Source organism: Zophobas morio, unplaced genomic scaffold (assembly GCF_036711695.1).
Source record: "Zophobas morio isolate AGI-343-1 ecotype UQ-CSIRO unplaced genomic scaffold, CSIRO_AGI_Zmor_V1 ptg000575l, whole genome shotgun sequence".
Classification (NCBI taxonomy): Eukaryota; Metazoa; Arthropoda; class Insecta; order Coleoptera; family Tenebrionidae; genus Zophobas; species Zophobas morio.
In genome coordinates, this window is record NW_026972678.1 from 126,350 (window position 1) to 144,516 (window position 18,167).

At 29.0% G+C, this 18,167-nt stretch overlaps 3 protein-coding genes across 4 annotated transcripts; 1 reads left to right on the forward strand and 2 right to left on the reverse strand.

Annotated features, from left to right (window-relative positions):
• Positions 1-308: 308 nt before the first annotated feature.
• Positions 309-3,361, forward strand: LOC135121388 (chromosome transmission fidelity protein 18 homolog). The gene is made up of 20 exons (XM_064045706.1): positions 309-352; positions 413-476; positions 527-591; positions 644-802; positions 941-1,038; positions 1,104-1,224; positions 1,282-1,324; positions 1,376-1,424; positions 1,478-1,540; positions 1,601-1,730; positions 1,781-1,889; positions 1,948-2,040; positions 2,093-2,144; positions 2,201-2,307; positions 2,373-2,437; positions 2,495-2,632; positions 2,690-2,817; positions 2,882-3,004; positions 3,061-3,185; positions 3,255-3,361. Exons 9-20 carry the CDS (start codon positions 1,527-1,529, stop codon positions 3,359-3,361), a joined length of 1,191 nt encoding a protein of 396 aa, XP_063901776.1. The 5' UTR covers positions 309-352; positions 413-476; positions 527-591; positions 644-802; positions 941-1,038; positions 1,104-1,224; positions 1,282-1,324; positions 1,376-1,424; positions 1,478-1,526.
• A 2,640-nt stretch (positions 3,362-6,001) lies between these two features.
• Positions 6,002-7,375, reverse strand: LOC135121395 (deubiquitinase DESI2-like). The gene is made up of 6 exons (XM_064045714.1): positions 7,328-7,375; positions 7,008-7,136; positions 6,857-6,950; positions 6,667-6,774; positions 6,220-6,311; positions 6,002-6,120 (listed from the first exon to the last, which is right to left on the reverse strand). The coding sequence occupies exons 2-6, from the start codon at positions 7,117-7,119 to the stop codon at positions 6,002-6,004; spliced, it is 525 nt and encodes a 174-aa protein (XP_063901784.1). The 5' UTR covers positions 7,120-7,136; positions 7,328-7,375.
• Positions 7,376-10,417: 3,042 nt separating this feature from the next.
• On the reverse strand, positions 10,418-17,147 carry LOC135121407 (uncharacterized). 2 transcript variants are annotated; one of them, XM_064045729.1, is made up of 12 exons: positions 17,067-17,147; positions 16,912-17,006; positions 16,699-16,824; positions 16,544-16,638; positions 16,201-16,321; positions 15,135-15,192; positions 12,076-12,182; positions 11,906-11,957; positions 11,801-11,854; positions 11,534-11,581; positions 10,603-10,660; positions 10,418-10,490 (listed from the first exon to the last, which is right to left on the reverse strand). In XM_064045729.1, exons 1-12 carry the CDS (start codon positions 17,074-17,076, stop codon positions 10,466-10,468), a joined length of 849 nt encoding a protein of 282 aa, XP_063901799.1. In that variant the 5' UTR covers positions 17,077-17,147; the 3' UTR covers positions 10,418-10,465. The 2 variants fall into 2 exon arrangements, with proteins under 2 accessions (XP_063901799.1, XP_063901798.1); XM_064045728.1 differs by lacking the exon at positions 10,418-10,490 and having other exon boundaries at positions 10,493-10,660.
• Positions 17,148-18,167: the final 1,020 nt, after the last annotated feature.

An 18,167-nucleotide genomic window follows, 5' to 3' on the forward strand; every position in this document is an offset into this window, starting at 1 on the left:
AATCAGTCGTGGGTAACTTTGAAGAATCAACATTATCTGCTGGCTCTTCTAATTTCAAGTTTATATATAGAGTAACTTTTTTTACTATATCGTGTTATGTGGGCCAAACTTTAGTTTCTACACTGTAAGCTAAAGCCAGATGGCGATTCCATAACCGTTACAGCTCAGAATGGTCGTCGAGTGTATCTGAGGGTAAAGAATTTTAATGACGAGCGCGGGAGGCATCGCCGATTTATTTCTGCTGGCAATAATTTTTTTATTTTTATTTTGTTCATAACTGAGAAAGTTTTATTTAATTTAAGGAAGTTTACTTTCGCATTCTTTTGCTGATCTCAGAGAAGAAATCGAAAAGGTATATGCCATCTTGAGATATATAACTCATTCTTACTTGATTATAATGAATATTGTTAAGGATTATCTCTTGAATTCCTTTCCAGCAACTATTAGAGATCAATCTTTAAAGCCCCCTAAAAAGGGTTTCTTGATTGGTGTCTTTTATAATATAATTTTCTTCAATAATTTTAAGGAGGCCAACATTTATGGGTTGCGAAATACGCGCCAACCCGTTACACGCACTTAATAAGTGATGAGGTGGGCAGCCTGCTTAGCTCGATTAAAAATTTAATCCGTATTTTTTTAACAGTCGGTCAACCGCGAGTTACTGCTTTGGCTCAAGCAGTGGGATCAGTGTGTGTTCCGCAAGGAAGTTAAATCCGTCGGAGCTGAGCTGGAATGGGAAAGAAAAAAGATCCTTGGGCCTTCTACAACCCAGCCCGATCCTCTCTGCCGCCCGTTTAAAAAAGTATAGTTCGAGTAAATTTACATTAAGGAGTGTTCTCGTCTATTATAACTTTGTTAAATTCTCAAAAACTTTTATATAAAAATATTTTTAATTCATTAGCTTTTATTATTAAAATTTTTGATTTCTTGCAAAATTCAGATCCTTTTGCTGTGTGGGCCGCCCGGTCTTGGCAAAACCACGCTGACGCATATAGCAGCGAAGCATTGCGGTTACCACGTGGTTGAAATTAACTCGAGGTCAGCAGTGTTTTTCGTTAGTGCTACCGAAAAGACGTGGCACTTCACCTCTTTCTGAGTACTAGTGATGATCGAAGCCCTGAAATTTTCAAGAGCCGAATCAAAGCCATCACCGAAACTAACTCCGCAGTGGACACGAAAAAGCCAGTTTGCCTTATTCTGGATGAAATTGATGGCGCTCATCCCGTGCTTATATACTTTTCTTATAGTCGTTTTCACCATTATTATAGTGAATTCAAACAGCAATCCATCTACACTTTGATTCAAATAATTTCCTCTAACAAAAGTATTTCGCTGTAATTGTGCTTTGTAAATTATATTAAATTCCAAATGGCAGAAAAAGAAAGCAAACTGCTTCGACCAATACTTTGCGTTTGCAATGATTTGTAAATTTTATACGGCTTTTCAGAATGGACACCCAAAAGATCTTTTTTTTAAGATTTTCGCCATCTTTGAGGCCGTTGCGACCGATTGCGCACATCCTCGTTATGAAAATTCCCACGTGGCTTTTTCATCTTAACTTTTTTAAAAAAATTTAACTTGGATTCTTTTTTTTTTTTAGAGGACTACGACTTGAGAGCCGTCTGCGTTTCATATGCGCCAGGGAGCGTATCAGAGCTGAGCCTCAAGCTTTAGCCAAACTTTGCAAGTTGGCCAACTATGATCTTCGCTTTTGCTTAAATACTTTACAAGTGATCGTTTTTTTATCCTTTTGGTGCTCTTATTAACCTGCTTCCTGTAGATGCTTAAGAAAAAAGGCAAAGTTTTTAATTCGGAGATGCTCAGTAGCGTGTGTTTCGGCCAGAGGGACCACCGACTTTCCCTTTTTGAAATTTGGGAAAAAATTTTCCGTAAGTAAATTTTTGGAAGTAGAATCATCTGTATAATTAAATAATTATTTTTTTTAAGGCAAGGAGCGCGGTGGTGCTCCCGATATCACGGCAGTTTCTGCCGTACAAAGCGTTATTGAAAATCTTCACGATCACGAAAGAATCTTTCTAGGTGAGATTTTTTTTTCGTAAATCTTTTAGCGCTGCTTATTACTACAAGCCAGGCTGCTTTGAAAACTACTTGACGGTGAATTTTTCTGATCCGAGCTTTTCCAAGTTCGCCTGCTATTAATATTATATTTCCCTTTTTCGCTAAGGAGAGCGTGTCGTAGGATCAACCACGTGTTGGAATGGGTCGCTTTTTATGATATTCTGGAAGCTCAAGCGACCCGGAAATCGGACTTTTCTCTTATGAAATTCCTCGTCTTTCCGTGTTTTGGTTGTTACAGTAAATCAAGCAGTCGGCGTGACGTTGGAAGTGGCCGTGTTTTTTCTAACGTTTAGCATTCCATCTCTACTGCAGCGCGCACGGCCGGCCGAGATTAAATTTTCCTGCATCTTTTTACGAGGTGCGTTAGTACTCGTAAGGGGTAGCGCAGCTCCAACATTGTCACGTGGTTTTCTAGATGAACAAAAAACACGACGACCTGTACAGTTTACTTTTACAAGCCAGAAGCACTCTTCGCGCTTTTGTCCCTAATAAGACGTTCGTGCTGGAACTTTGCCCTTTTCTTGTGCAGATTTTGAATCCACACATTCGGCCTGTTTGCCTTATAGCCATCCACACGTTCCTCCTTGTCTCTTGATTTTTTTTTCTCCAGTTAAGCTGCGAGTTATTAAGTTTGTCTGAGAAAAATGCCTTTTCGCGAGTAGCAGAGCTGCTTTGCCACTACAACATTGAGTTTGTACCGGTCCACATGGATGGCGCTTTCACCTGCGCTTTGCAACCGTTGCGTTCCTCTCCTTTTACGCCCCGTTCAGCGCTTTTTCTTAATTTTGTACGGGCTAATTAGAGATCTGGAAGTACTCACATCCTTTCCTGTGGGTGGCCCTCCGCGTAGACGGCTGACCGATTCCGTTAAGGAGCGCATTTCTCAGCAGGCTGCAAGCCAAAAGCTTAACAAAACAAAAGCCGGGTAGGCACCAGTGGCGATGATTCGCAAAAACACTTGAAAATTTTTTATTTTATTAGATTTATTATAAAGGAGTATAAAATTAACACTGAAAAGCGAGGCGATAACCTTAAAGTGCCGAAAGAAATGAAAGAAAGTTTGGATTATTTTGGGAGACCTGCCAGCAATCCAATTGCAACTAGTAGTAGTTTCTTTATTTTTTAAAAACAAATTTTGGACATCGGTGCCTTTGCTTGTCTAATAATTTTCTTAGAAAGCACAACTACAGCATCACTGCATCCTCAGCGGGTTTCCTACCAGTACTTTCAAGGATTTACTAACGCTGTAAAGCGTTCTGTTAAAATTAAAGATCTTTTATAATTTTAAATTCATAAAATTTGAAGAATAAGCTAAATTGAAAAGAATTTAATTCATTAAGGATAATAATATTATTGATATTAGTTATTAGATTTTTAAATTTTCTAGATTAATTTTTTTATTTGATCCGGTTACCTTGTAGAGCAAGTTTAAGAACTCACCAACTAGATTGTTATAAAAGGGTATAAACCAAATTTATAAGAAAAATAAATTCTTATAAATGTCATCAAAAAATGTGCACCTTTAATATTAAGCTTCTCTAGCACCCGAAAAAGCCATAGTTTTTTTTGGCCATCGTTAAGCCTACTACAGAGCAAGTAAAATTAGCAAAAACGCAAAACAATGACCCAAACCTTACTGAAAGGACGCTAAGCTGACCTGAAATCATTAACTTTAAAAAAAGAAAAGAGGCAGTAAAATTTATTAGGGTTTCAAAAATAATAATAATAATAATAATAATAATAATAATAATAATAATAGTCTTTTAGAGGAAGTATAATATCTCTGGGTTTTAAGTATCTTTTTTAAATCGCCCCGATCGTTGTTTGCGGGGGGAGCCATAGAGGGATAGTTAATGACAATACTTGTCACGAAAAAGAAAAGTACGTAAAGAAAAAATTAGCCTTGTTTAACCACTAAAAAATAATAATTGGTGCGTACTCACAATTAAGATTACTTATAACTATTAAATCGCTGTTGTTAATCTGGCATTCTTATAGCTAAATACCTCTTACAATTACTAACCACACATTTTTACCCTATATGTATATATAAAAAGTCTTTCTTAGCAGTATGGATAGCCAACCGTAACGCCTTTGTTCAATCAAATCTACTAATAATCGATTTCTACATAATTATAACTTAATCTAAATAGTAAGAGATCTCTACAGAACTAATAACAAAAATCTTAACGTTTACCATGTTATAAAAAGTGTCCCTAAATAGGCCTTATCAATATAACTATTATTAACCAGCTAACCTGCACTCCCACACTCACGAAATTGGCTTAAACTCTATTATTGTTAAATTTTATTAAAAAATTATAGATAATACAAACAATAAAGGAAACAAGACAAGGTAGAAAATCAGTATAACTTTATTTATTAATAATGAAATTTTGCATAGGCAGTGGAGTTATATATAAGATCTTAATATAGATGCCAAAACAGATTAAATATAACAGCTTTTAAAAAATATTTCTTTAGAAGATCGAACTTGCGACAAGCCGTTCCAAGTAAAAATTCTTTTCGTTAAGCAGAAAATTATAAACAGATCTAATAATATAAAAAAAGCAAGGAAGTTTAATCATATTTAAAATCGTATTTGTTATAAATAAAAAGTCAGAAAGAAAACTCTATCAAAGCACAGTTGCTCAAATACAGCATGGAAGCTTTCATCCTTCTTTAAAAGAATGTTATAAAATACAAAAGACAAAAAACTTACCATTCATAAAGAATAAGAGTGACGATCTCTAATTAATACAACTAAGTAATTCGGCTTGCAAAACTACTAAAGCTACAACACCTACCATAACCAAACTTTTTAATGCTATTATGAAAAGGCCGAGTCGGTCATCTAGCTAGTTTTTTGGTCACGTGCTCTCAGCATGTTTTAAAAAGCTCTATATTGTAAAAAATTTTAATTTGTTTTAGAAAAAAAAAAAGAAAAGATAAATAAAACTATTGAGCTACACTAGCAGCTTTAAATAATATTTTTTTTACCCTCATAAATTCTTTTTGCTATTGCGTTTTTTTCACTTAAAAGATGGAGTGCTCTGTCTTTAAATAAAACTTGAAGCCTTTAAATGATGAATCTGCATACTAGCTTGTTATATTTCTGACTATTCGGGCATACTAATGTTGTTAGGAAAGTAGTCAATATTTGAGGTTAGTATACCAATATTTTATATTATAAACTTTAAAAGTTTTAAGAAAAATACAGTGTTATTATAAACTTTTCTTTTTATATAATAAGCCTAATTAAAAAACAATTGTATCCCTCGTGGTTATGACAACACAGCTCTCAACCATTGTTTGAACGAGTGCATAAATACTTACAATTCTAATTTTAATTTGTTAATTTACTTTTAATATCCTTGCGGAATTCCATGTTTACTAATGTTACATCACCTTCAAACAATTTAGTACAGAGGTGCACTAAAGGCAATTACACAATAAAAAACTCTTATAGTTTCCATCTATTTTGCTACATTTCTTTTGCAGTTTAAACCATCTTTATCGTAGGTTTAACTATTATTGAAAACAACAGAACTAATAAAAAATCCCTTTTCAGAAGCCTCATATTTTAATAAAACTTGGTGTAGGTAAGATTAGGTTCGTGTTAAAGTGTGTGAAAGAGTATATATTTCTCTTGCAAACAGACTCTTTTAGGTAAAGACAAGGACACACCCCCGTAACAACTATTTAGTGAGGCATTTGAACTTGATTTTAAAAATATTATAAAAGACGTGCTTACACTGTTGCTAAATTTATAGCACATAACGGGATCATAAATTATAATGAGCTGAGTAAGCCCGCTGTAGTCAAACTGTGCTTGCTTTTTTTTAACCTTCGCAACCTTACAAAACAATTTTTAAAATTTTTTTTTATTTATATTCTAAGCTGTCCCAAAAAAAAGATAATTTCAATTTTTTCCGTTAACACTTGTATAAGATTCGCAAGCATTTTCAGTATTTTCGGGAAGCGGAGGGGAGGTCGGAGGATTCAAGTGGGTGGATGGAATAAGCCAGGGCACTGTTTTAGCTAAAAATAAAAGTGAATTTAAGAATATTTAGGGAAAAATCTGTTAAAATTTTAATTAATTGATTTCAAAGCATATTTTATATATGGAGTTAAAGTTACCGTAAGCGGCCAACTTATTAACCCAAATAGGAAAATTTATATCGACGCCGCAGAGGCGTTTAGCAAAGTCTTCAGAAAAGTGATTACAATTTCTTTTTAATAGAAACGAAAATTTGTAAGCCTTTTTTTTTAATTTTCCAGGTTAAAGCAAACTAATAGGAAGTTATTTGTAAAGCGCCAGCAAAATTTGTATTAAAATATTTAGTTTTATATGTAAACAATAAAATTAGTAAATGAAATTTTAATAAACGATAAACCGCTCTCCCTTAATTTTGCTCTAAATTTTTTCATATTGTTAATTTTAAAATTATTTATTAAGCAAAAGTAAAAATTTATAATTATTAAAAATCCTAATATAAATAAATTATGTTAATGTGGTCGTTAAGGGGAAGGACGAGGCGGAGCCAACTAAAGATTTTATTTTTAGGTATAATAATTTGTAAAAACTTTTCTAGCAGATGATAAGATCGAGCGCTGTAGTTGCAAGCGAGACTTAGGGCTAACTCCTGCACTTCATCTTCACTTAAAGTCGTAGTTCCTAAAAAAATTGTCATTCTAATAAAATAATAATATTAACATAATTAAATCAATTTAAATTTTTAATTAAAAAATATGATAAACAATTATTTAAGAAAACTTGTATTTTAATTCTTCTATCTCCTTTTCGAGTTGTCTTGGAGCAGTTACGAATATTCCTGTTTTGGGCGTGTCACCACCTCCAAAAGCATATTCTGTTAAGTAGCTTTTTTTTAGCACTTTAAGTGCCATAATAACTGGATAAACTTTGCCTCGCTTATAAACTTCAACCGCAGAATGATAACAACCGAGGCCCAACCAGTCAGTTAAATAGTTAGACCAGTGCATATCATAAACATTCAATAAAACATTTTCTGGTTCCATAATTTTCGGAGTTAATGCTAAATTCCCATTATAATTTGACTTAATAAGTATAGTAAAAATATAAGGACTACTTTTATTTTACAAATAATTTTATCTAGATTATAAAAAAAATTTATAAATAAATTAAAATTAAATATTGAAAATTCAATATAACAATGAGTATTAAAATATAATATAATTACATAAACTAAAAAATTTAGTAACCTACTTTTTAAAACGATAATTAAGCACAGCCCATCCACTATAATATACCGCGCTGCCCGGGCAGGATTGTTTATGATTTTAAACAGTTCTACTGGTGCTCGGTCAAGCTTTAAACCTTTAAATATTTAAAGGTTAAAGCATGTTAGTAGCTAATTGCATTTTAATGATGTTATTTATTTATTTTATTATTTTGGTATTTACAATTTTTTTTATATAAAATTCCTTATTGTGGTCTTTATGAATATATACGTATGAAGATCTTCTTTTAAACTATTAAAGATCCTTTGCATAGGACTGAAGACCTTTTTAAAGGGGGCTTATCATCCAAAACTCTAATCTTACTAGGTTACTATATTAAAAATCAAAATGGTTATAATCGGAGTACGAAGATTACAGTTCTGAAGCGTTAGCTGATAAGTTACTTGATTATCGATACTTAGAGCTCATTAAATGAGCTTTGCGATATTTGAACTTCCTTGACTTACAATTGTCAAGGTGCAAAAACGTCCCGGATTTATATATATTCCTGCCTAGACTAACCGATAATTAGTCAAGTGCTATTTATGATCCAAGTTTAGAGAGAAGACGAAATTATTATTAAAACTTCAATACTAAAAGATTGCTTTTTAATAATAGAAAATGAAATAAAATAAAGAAACTGATTTTTAAAAGAGAGCACGAATTTTATAATTTTTGAGCATGAAAGGTAAAAATTTAACTAATAAATTCTTTTGTATTCGATCCGTAAGTTTAATTAAAATTAAAAGTAGGTAAAACTAAGTTCCAATTTTTTACAAAGTAATTTTAAAATTAATATTAATGTAATAGGGTTAGTTGCAGTTACTTTTATCATTAGGGGCATTTCTTGATACTAGTCACTCAAGTCACCGTTGTTAATATTACAAAACCCCTATTATATTTGTTAACCTAAAAGTTTTACTAAAATAAAGTAAGCTTATAAAGTATAATTAAAACGGTTGAGGCTAACAGTTGAGGCTATAAACTATATTGGGATGTAGCAGAAATTTATTGGGTGGGGGCCCACAATTCATTAATATCTCTAAGTAAAAGGAAACCCCGGATAGGTTCTCAGTTTGGTGTGAAGCAATTGACATGGCTTAAAAGCGGTAAGGTTCCTGTAAAGATGCTAAAGTGCGATAAAGGTACAAGTGAGTTAATAAAGGTATAACAAAGTGGAAAATAGATATTTAAATAAAAATTATGGTAAAACGGTATGATATATACGTAAAAGGGAGAAAATTAGCCAATTAAACGAAGAAAACAAAAAGGAACAAGATTATATAAAAATAGACGCGCCTCACTTAAAGATATTAACAAGAATTGATAAACTTTCCACTAGTAACTCCAAGTGGTAAGTAAAATTAGGTGCTCGAGGTGAAAACATGCGCCCAAAAGTAACAGGAACTGGTTACGCGCGATTGGCTGTTAAATGCTGTTAACAGCCAAGTTGCGGAACTTGGTAAGCACAACCCTCCTTCTATATTGTTAGGGCTCGCGCGAGTAGAACATGCGCTTGTCGGTATAATAGAAAATCTTAATGCAGAAGGCTAGACTTGCTAAGCTTTAAAAGTTAAGTTTGATAATAAAAATTGTCAGTAAGTCTAGAAATTCTCATTATCTTCTTTAAATTTGGGTGGTAGCTTGGCTTAGAATAGCTTTTGCCTTACTACTTACACCTAACTAACAAATAACCGCAACTTCACGGGTTCTTAATAGTAAGAGTGCCCATTTTAGATAATGTCCAAGACATATGTTTACCTCTCGAGCATCGTTGTTTCAAGGTATATAACCCACTTCTTGCGCGTGTGCATACCTGCTATGTATATTTTTAGCTGGTTGGCTGTTCATTTATCCGTCTTTTATTATTAAAGCTCATTAACTGAACTACATACAGCAAACATCTTAAAAATAGGAAAATTATAAAAAGTTGCGGAAAAAGATTATTGTTTCAATTATTAATATGTTTGAGTGGTTAATTATATATTGAAGGGGAATTAAAGTGCTCAAGAAGGTTTAAAGTCTCTTCACTATGATTACTGCGAGCGATGTCATCCGGACTCTAATTTTGACGTTTACCTTTCTTTTTTAATAAAATATTATATTACCCTTAGTTAAAAGCTGCTATATGATATAACCGAGTAGATAAACTTATTAATTCAAGTGCATTTCTTTTATAATATGCGTATGTTATCATGAGTCCATGAAAATTGAGCTAAGCTGCTAACTATTTAGCTGTTACGAATACTCAGTTTATGTTGTATTTTGTGCTAAAAATCTAAGTTGCCCTAACTTAATTTAATTTTTGTGGCGATGATTTTAATGTAGTACGTAACTAGCTTCTACATTGTTTTATGCTGATATATAAAATAACCAGTGTCTTTTTTGTTAATATACAATTTAAAAATCCGCGAAAAGTGAACTAAAGTTGCTGAGTGATATCGCTGTTGTGAGTACGCAAATCTTATAGAACAACTGCTTTCTATACTAAAATATAAAGCGCATGAAATTCACTGAATTCGAAAGAGACTATAACTTTACTTTTTAGTTTGCTTTTTACTACAAATTTATTTTTATATTAAATTAATGCTGGCATAATATAAAATCTTTGCTCTGTACAAAGTGAACTGCTGTCTTGAGTATACAGGATTTATAACTCAAGTGATTCTTACACTAAAATCGAAGCGCACGTACAATCCTTTTTTTAATCTTTAACAGAAGTTAATCTTAAATGCAATAGTTAATACTGTAATGAAGCCTAGTGGATTTTTATAGTTTTGCGTATAAAGAATTTTTTTATAGTTCTTATATATAAAAAAAACCAACTTTTATTTTATAATTATTGTTATTTATTGTTTAATGTTATATTTATAAAATATTATTTTTTTTATTAAGTCTATAGTATATATTTACTGTGAAAGTTTTATTGCTATTAATATGTAATTTAAAATTTTTGTTAATCAGAGTTTAACTTAATTCGTCGCATATACTTATTATATTCTTTGAAAAATATATTTTATTATATACTGTGAAACTGTAATCTCTTAAATGCTTTTAGGGCTATAATAAAGAATAATAACAGCTTTATTTTTATTGAATATAAAAAATTGTTCATAACGAAACTTCAATCCAGAAGAAAGTTAATGGCTCTGTAAAAATATTAATCCATAAGAGGGTTTTCTTTATATAAAAGGTGATATACTAAAGCCCTACAAATCTTTCTTTATTTAATAATTTAAATATTTTAAAATTATGATAAACCTTTCGAGATTGCTATTCGAATCTTCCAAAGCTTCAATAGCTGCCTCCCTTTTAAAACCTTTTATAATAATATTAAAAAATTATATTTTTTTTATAGCACTATAGCAACTTTTGTAATAAACTTTTAGGTCTTCTTAATAATAAAGTTATTTCAAAGCGTATCATTTTAAAACGTATTAAGTGCAATACTTTTTTTTTATTTAAAATTTACAGCTAAACAAAAAAGTTTTAAAACTATTTCAAAACCGGAAGCAAATAATATTTTTAATCTTTTACGTGAGTGAAGGGCAGCCTCCGAGTTTTACAGAGCTAAAAATATGTGGGGAGCAAAATTATTATGAAATGGAACCAATGGTTATAATTGGGACCAGAAAAAGCATTTACTTTAACAAATTAATTAACTGGGCTTTTACTTTATTATAATTGGTCCAAAGTATGAGCATATTTGAAATTATTTTTTTTAAAATAATTAGTACCTATTTAGCAAGAGACTTTATTTGGTACCACTAAAAAAGATGGTGCATAAAATGTACCCGTTAACTACCAAAAAAAGACCGATTTGGCTGTTTACAATTTACAATAAAGTAGTGCTAGTTATGGCCTTTTCTTAATTTGGTACGAAAAAGTTTATTTCATTATATATATTGGCAACCTAAAAACTTAATGGCAAGTTTTAATGACAATTCAAGACGTGAATTGATCCAAAGCATAACTTGCCAAATAACTATTAACATGGTAACACGGCTGTTTTATACATACTAATTTTTTTGTTGCTTTCTTACTAAAAATTTGATACAAAATTTTTATATGGCACAAAGAGACATAAACTGCACCCGCCTATTCCACAAAGGCGAGGTTGCGCCAAGCAATGGCAGAACACATAACCTTTAGAATATGAAACGATTCGGTTTGCCATAATATTTATGATTACCCATCAAAACTAACTTTTCAATAAGTTCTTCCGAAGGAGCAGATAATTCTAAGTAGAAATAATATATATATTTAGTAAATATATTTTTTATTTTTAAAAAAAGCTTCTCCGAAATTTCTTTAAAAAATAGAACAAGTATTTAATTTTCTAAATTATAACCAAAGAGTAATATAAAGTATAAAACTTTTACATAAAAAAGTAAATCAAAAATATAATCTTTTTACCTTGAAAATAATAATAACTTAAAAGAATTAAAGTTAAGCGTACTTGTGTGTGGCTCTCCTGTGTCACGCGGCTCGGTGTTTAATAAGTTTTCATTCGCTGAAGTAATGACAGTAATAAATAGCATATCATTATGATTGTTATAATTACCGGTATCATCTGGCAAGGTTTCTTGAACTTGTTCATTCTTATTTTCTTTCTCCTATAAGAATTAAAAAAATATGTTTTTTTGAAAGTAATATTCAAGCATACTTTCCAAACTTTTTATTAATAAACAGTAAAAAAATACTATTTAATTTTTTAGTATAAAATAAACTCACAGAAGGAGAAAATGAAAGAAAAGTGAGAAATGTGGAGAATATATTGGCAATAAGTTTGGGTAGCCGAAATTCCGCGATCTTTCCAAAATTTGAGTAATAAATATAACCTTAAAAGAATATGTTTTAATGAACTAAAAAAACAAAAATAATTTTTCATTGTAAAAACTATAGAAATTTTATTGGTATAAAATCTACATGTAGAAGTAGTGAACTTTTAACGTCTAATGTATTTAAGTGGATAAAAAGAAATTCAGCAAATATTGTTAAACTTTCACAAAAATAGTGAGGGGCTTGCTTTTTGATATTTAAAGTTTATTAATAGTAATGAGGATTACAAGTAAAACCAGTCAGAATTAAAGTAATTGACTTAACTTTAATTACTTAAAAGTTGCTTAAATAAGAAAATTTATATTTTTTTACAGGCTTCAGCAATTATAAAAGTGCACCAATCAGAAAATATAATTTTTCCTTTTAAATTTACATAACTTAATTTTCATTAACTTTATAAAGTTACGCCGATATACTATATCATTCGCTAAACCTTTCGCTTATTATACTGAACTATGACAGATAGTTATAAAAAATTATACCAATCAAAATATATATAAATCACTAGTAAAAGTGAAGATCTTTCATAAGTGCAGTGTTTTGTTATTACTGTAGTGTACCCAATCGAAATAAACAATTATAATTCAAATAAAATGATAATAGCTTCGGCTGTTTCGAGTATGTAAAATTTATATTTTAAATTAGTCCAATCGGAGCAAAGTTTAAAACGTCTAATCCTTATTGGCCAAAATTTGCCAAATTATAAGGAAGTGGTATTATCAATATAATTTTAGTGAACTAATGTACTTTCAAGGTTATTAGAAGTAAAAGTATTTCCAATATGTACTGAAAAAGTTTCCAACAATTAGAATAATAACCAAGAACATCTACGGACTTTACAAATCTGTTTTATTGGCGAAATCAAATAACAAAATCATAAATATTAATGAATTATTTACGCATGTACAGCTTTATAAACGCATTAATATTAGTTGATAGAATTCATTAGATGCACTGAAACTTTATTATCAGCTCTATTACTTTTTCATTAGTCCAACAGAAAAGTATTAAAAGAACCTCGTTTTACTGATTAATAAAATTCATTGAATATTTTGAAAAGTATTAAATTTTTATCCATTGAAACGTTGTATAAATGGTTAAATTTTATTGGCTAAAGTAGCAAAATTATTAAAAATATCAACAGCTCCCGCAAATATGAATTAATAAATAAAAAAATATTATACTTTAAATAAGAAATATATAACTTTATATAATTAATGTAAACATTTGCTTAACAAAAAAATATATACTGACAGAAAATAAAGACATAAACTTTATTACTTTCATTATATATAAAGTATAGAAGTTAGGTAATAAGTACATAAGCGTCAGAGACTTTTATTTTGCTATAAAACTGTAAGGCGAAAGTTTCGGTTATACAAATAGAAAAATAATGAATAAATTACTTGTTAATTTCAAACTCGCGAGTAATAATAACAATAATAACTGCATTGTTGAGAAAACTACCGCACTATTGAGACTTTGATGCGTAGTTAAGAAAAGTTTACTAGAAAAACCTATTCGACCTGCTCTGCAAAGCCTTCCAAAAATGCATTTATTATTGTAAAACGGGAAATAATAATAATAATCATAACAATAATAACAATCATAATAATAATAATAATAATAATAATAATAATAATAATAATAATAATAATAATAATAATTAGCCTGCGCACCTAAGTAAGTTTTAAAGTTTATTGGGTAAATATATAAATAGAAATTTTAATATGTAAAATATAATATCCTAAATATGTTTAATGTCCATGATCACGTGGGTATTTGTAGAAGAAAATTATTTAGTTTCAAAATATACACGAATGGGCAGGAGATAACCGATACATACGAAAGAGCGCCTTGTGATCGGTTTGTAAATATTTGGTAATTAGCCAAAATAAGTACCACGGAGTGATACTTAAACGAACCAGACAACATATAGAAACATTGTAAAGTTGACGCAAAATAACCAAATTGGTAGCTAACTTAAGTAAATTGTCAGTTGGAGAGAAATGTGGGTCGGCGGCAAAATTTTTATAATATTTTTTTCTATAACCTGCATTAAAGTTTTATTATTATTGTAAAGTTTATAAACAAAAACAATTATTTATTATTATTATTTTACTTTCATATTTTATTATTATTACTATTAATACTTTAACCTCTTATTCATATATTTTACGTTTTTATTTGTTATTATTGTGTAGTTCTATAAATAAAAATTTAATATTTTTTATCAGTAACTTTATTTATACTTTTACTATTATTACTTAAAACTCTTCCAAATATTTTATCGAGGCGACTGGGTACAGTATGAGCGAAGGTACCATTAAAAAAAGTAATTATCGATATATACAACTTCAAAAGAAAAAAAGAGCAAGAAAATAAAAAAAATCATAATAAAACTTTTCCGAACATCTCTGCATTCAACGTTTGTAATATTTTTATATACAATAATAATTATATAGAAAGTTGGTAACAATAACCGTAAAGATGTATATTATTATATAATTTTTATATACTTTACTTTATATATATATTTGTTTATATTATTTTGAGAAACATAATTGTTATAGTAAAAAAGGTCGCTTTAATTTGGTAGAAAAAATCAAAAAGGTCCCACTGCCGAAAAAGGTATCAAATAATCATATGGTCTAATTTAGTGTAAAATGGGTTATTTACGCCCAATTAAAGTTTTTCGGGTACAAAAAATATCTTTAGGTGCTAATAATTAACAAATCCTACCAGAAACATTAAAGGGATACAAATAATTATAATTTTGGAGCACGCACATGGCCTTTACACACTACTATTATTCTGATTATTATAATTACTGTTGTTATTATTAGTATTATTATTGATAATACTATTATGCACAGCAGCGGCTCTTTCAGTTCTTTAAAACTTTTTTATATAAACATATAGAAAAAGTAAAAGTTTCTAGAAAAGAATACCAAATAACAATCCTGCAAAGCCGTTAATAAGACCAAAAGGAAAAGAGCACGAGAAGAGCTTTTTTAATAGTAAAAAGTTTGTTAAATAGGAATAATTATAAAAATGTATAAAAAAATAATAAAACTTTTCATATTTATTATTATTATAAAAATAAAATAAACATAGAAACTTCATATTTATAATATTTATTGCAAAAAAATATTTTATTGATGAAGAAAAATCTTAATTCAAAATGTGGTTCAAGTTTTTTTATAAAAAAGTTATTATAGAAAAAGTATATAAAAAAGTTAAAAAATATAATTAAGAAAAGAAATTTCATAGAAGTAAAAAAAAAATTAAATTTAAAAATTTAAATTATTGATAAAATTATAATTAAAGATTAATAAAATCAAAGAAAATATACTTATAACAATAAAAAAAATTATAAAATAATAATAATAATAAAATAAAAAAATAATTAAACTTAATTCTTTTTAAAAAATTAAAATTAAATTTCAAAGTTATCAAATTTAGAAAATCTATTTAAAAAAGTAAAATATACAACAGTTGAATTCTTTATAATAAATTAAAAGAAAATAAAAATATGAATAAAATAGTAAAAGATAAAGTTTTAAGAATTTCAATGAATATAAATTAAAACGATTAAATCTATAAAAAATATTATATATAAATTTTAAAAAATTTAAAATTTATTATTAATTATAAAAGTATAAAAAAGATAATATATAATAAATATATAAATTATAATTTAATTTGTTTATAATTAAATGTAAAAAGAGAAATATTAAATATATTTAAAGTATAAAATTTGACAATATTAATATAAAGAAAAAATAAAAACTACAAAAAAGTAAAAAAAAGTTAATGTGATAAATTTAATTATTTATTATTCCTTTCATTTAAATTAATTCCAATAATAAATTATTAAATTATTTTGAACATTATCAAAAAGTTTATAAGTTAGTTGTCACTAGAGAAAAGATATACAAAAGTATATATTAGCAGAGCATATAGTCCGCAAATAAAATAAAAAATAGATTTAAAATTATTATTATTATAAATTACAAAAAGACAGAGCGAAAAGGGAATGATTTTTTCGTTTGTGTATTTCGAATAGATTTTAATAAAGTTTCTTGCAGGAATGTGACGAGCATACAAATAAAAGCAAGAAAACAGAGCAAAGAATCTAAAAAGTAATAAAATGTTAAAGTAAATTCTTTTGAAAAAAAATGGGTTTTTTGGAAGTAAAATTTACTTTTTTTATGCACCGCAAGTCTATAAAAAAAGTTTTCTTAATAATAATATTGGTGAAGTTTACTTTTATATGAACAATAAGTCTACAAAAATAAGTTTTCTTAGAAAATTTGAAAACAATAAAATTATATCTTTGTAAATATTTACTACTTACGGTCCTTGGGGCCACGATCCGCAAGGAATTTTTAAAGTAATGAAACTCAAACACTTTAACAAGGCATCAACAGTAACAGAAACGGTAAGAAAAGACTTAAATAAAATAATAAAATAATAAAAATTATTAAAAAAAATTATATTTATAACACTTACTGAGAACTTGCGTGAGCCGTAAGCTCTTTCCAAAGACGCAAAAGTATTTAATAACAATAGATACAATACGAGAAAAAGAGGAGAGGAGCAACATATCGTACTCTTTGCAAAAAGTATAGGCCAGTTCTATATGAATAGTGAAGAAATTACAATAATCTTTTTATATAAAAAGTTTAAAATTGCTGAAGGCCACGCAACTTTGCAAATTTGTACCTTTAAACTGTTTGTAACTGAAGGGGGAGGGAAATTAGAATATAAAGATGTAACTGAGATAACAAGAGCTAACCCCGTGCAAACAGGAGCATTATCTATAGTTTTTATAGAATAGGAAAAAAACATGAAAAAACTTCACATAACAAAAGCATTACACAACGGCATTTTTTCGTTTTATTAAAGCAGGAGAATTTTTTATCTCCACGGCTAAGTAAATATACGAAAGGTCATGAAACTGCTAAAAAATTCCCTCGACAAACTTGGAACCATTATGGTTTTTATTGGCTTAATCTATTTTTTAAAAAAATTAAAGATCTTTTGTTATAATATAAACAAAAGAACAGAAAGACTGCCTAGTTTTAATTTTCGTTGTGATATACAACAGTATTGACAGACATTATACTTTTTACCTTCCTACTAAACTTTTTTACTAATAAGGTTAGCAAAATTTAAAAATTTGCTAGCAGCAAGTTTGACTAAAAATTAGCTTATAGCAATTATTCTTCCCGCTAATAAAAGCAAGTATGCTGATGTATTCTATAAATTTATATTCTTTGACATTATTTACGAGCCCTAACGCCTAATTTTAAAATAAGTTATCTAACATTTAGTGTGTTATTATTTAAGAGATGCAGTAAGATTTATAAAATTAATGAGAATATGAAAGTTTTATTACTGAACTACGCATTATAGGTAACAAAAGTCAATAATTAGACCTACAAAGTAAATAAGATTAAATAAATTACGAAAAACACGAAAAATTGTTGACAAATATTTCGTGGAACAAAATCGATAATGTCCAGTTTCACGTGGTGCTACATCTCCGCCCTGACACCGCTGCTACTCAGGCAGACATGATCGCTGCTAAAGATTTACGAAACTCAGGTGTAAACTTAGAGCTAAAGGTCTGCCAGTTTTAAATTAAAAACCGAAATTATTTTTCGTAGTCGCTGCTTCATCTTATGCAAGCATGTTTTTATAATTTTGAGCTCTGGGCTACTGGAAGGCCATGATAAAAATTGTAATCCCTTTCTCAGGCAACTAGTTTTGTGTTGACTTGACTGTATGACAGGAGGATTCGGCTTGTTGGAACACACAATTTTTCTCAGCATACAGCTTGTTGATACTCGAAAGAAGACTCTATTATAAAACCGTCGATAAACTCAAACTTACTCAAGCCTTTTGCTGACAAAGAGCCCCAGATCTTCATCCCTTCCAGAAAATTTACGGTGCGTCTAATGCAGTCTGCATGAAAG

Coding starts and splice junctions, on each gene's coding strand:
- LOC135121388 (XM_064045706.1), top strand. Junction 2,308..2,372: donor CCTCGTCTTTCCGTGTTTTG/GTTGTTACAGTA, acceptor TCTAACGTTTAG/CATTCCATCTCTACTGCAGC. Junction 2,438..2,494: donor TTCCTGCATCTTTTTACGAG/GTGCGTTAGTAC, acceptor GTGGTTTTCTAG/ATGAACAAAAAACACGACGA.
- LOC135121395 (XM_064045714.1), bottom strand. CDS start 7,119: ATGGAACCAGAAAATGTTTTATTGAATGTTTATGATATGCACTGGTCT. Junction 6,775..6,856: donor ATAGAAGAATTAAAATACAA/GTTTTCTTAAAT, acceptor TTATTTTATTAG/AATGACAATTTTTTTAGGAA. Junction 6,312..6,666: donor TCTTATCATCTGCTAGAAAA/GTTTTTACAAAT, acceptor TCTATTAAAAAG/AAATTGTAATCACTTTTCTG.
- LOC135121407 (XM_064045728.1), bottom strand. Junction 12,183..15,134: donor CTTTGCAGGATTGTTATTTG/GTATTCTTTTCT, acceptor TATTCTTTTAAG/GTTATATTTATTACTCAAAT. Junction 11,958..12,075: donor TTCTTTCATTTTCTCCTTCT/GTGAGTTTATTT, acceptor TAATTCTTATAG/GAGAAAGAAAATAAGAATGA.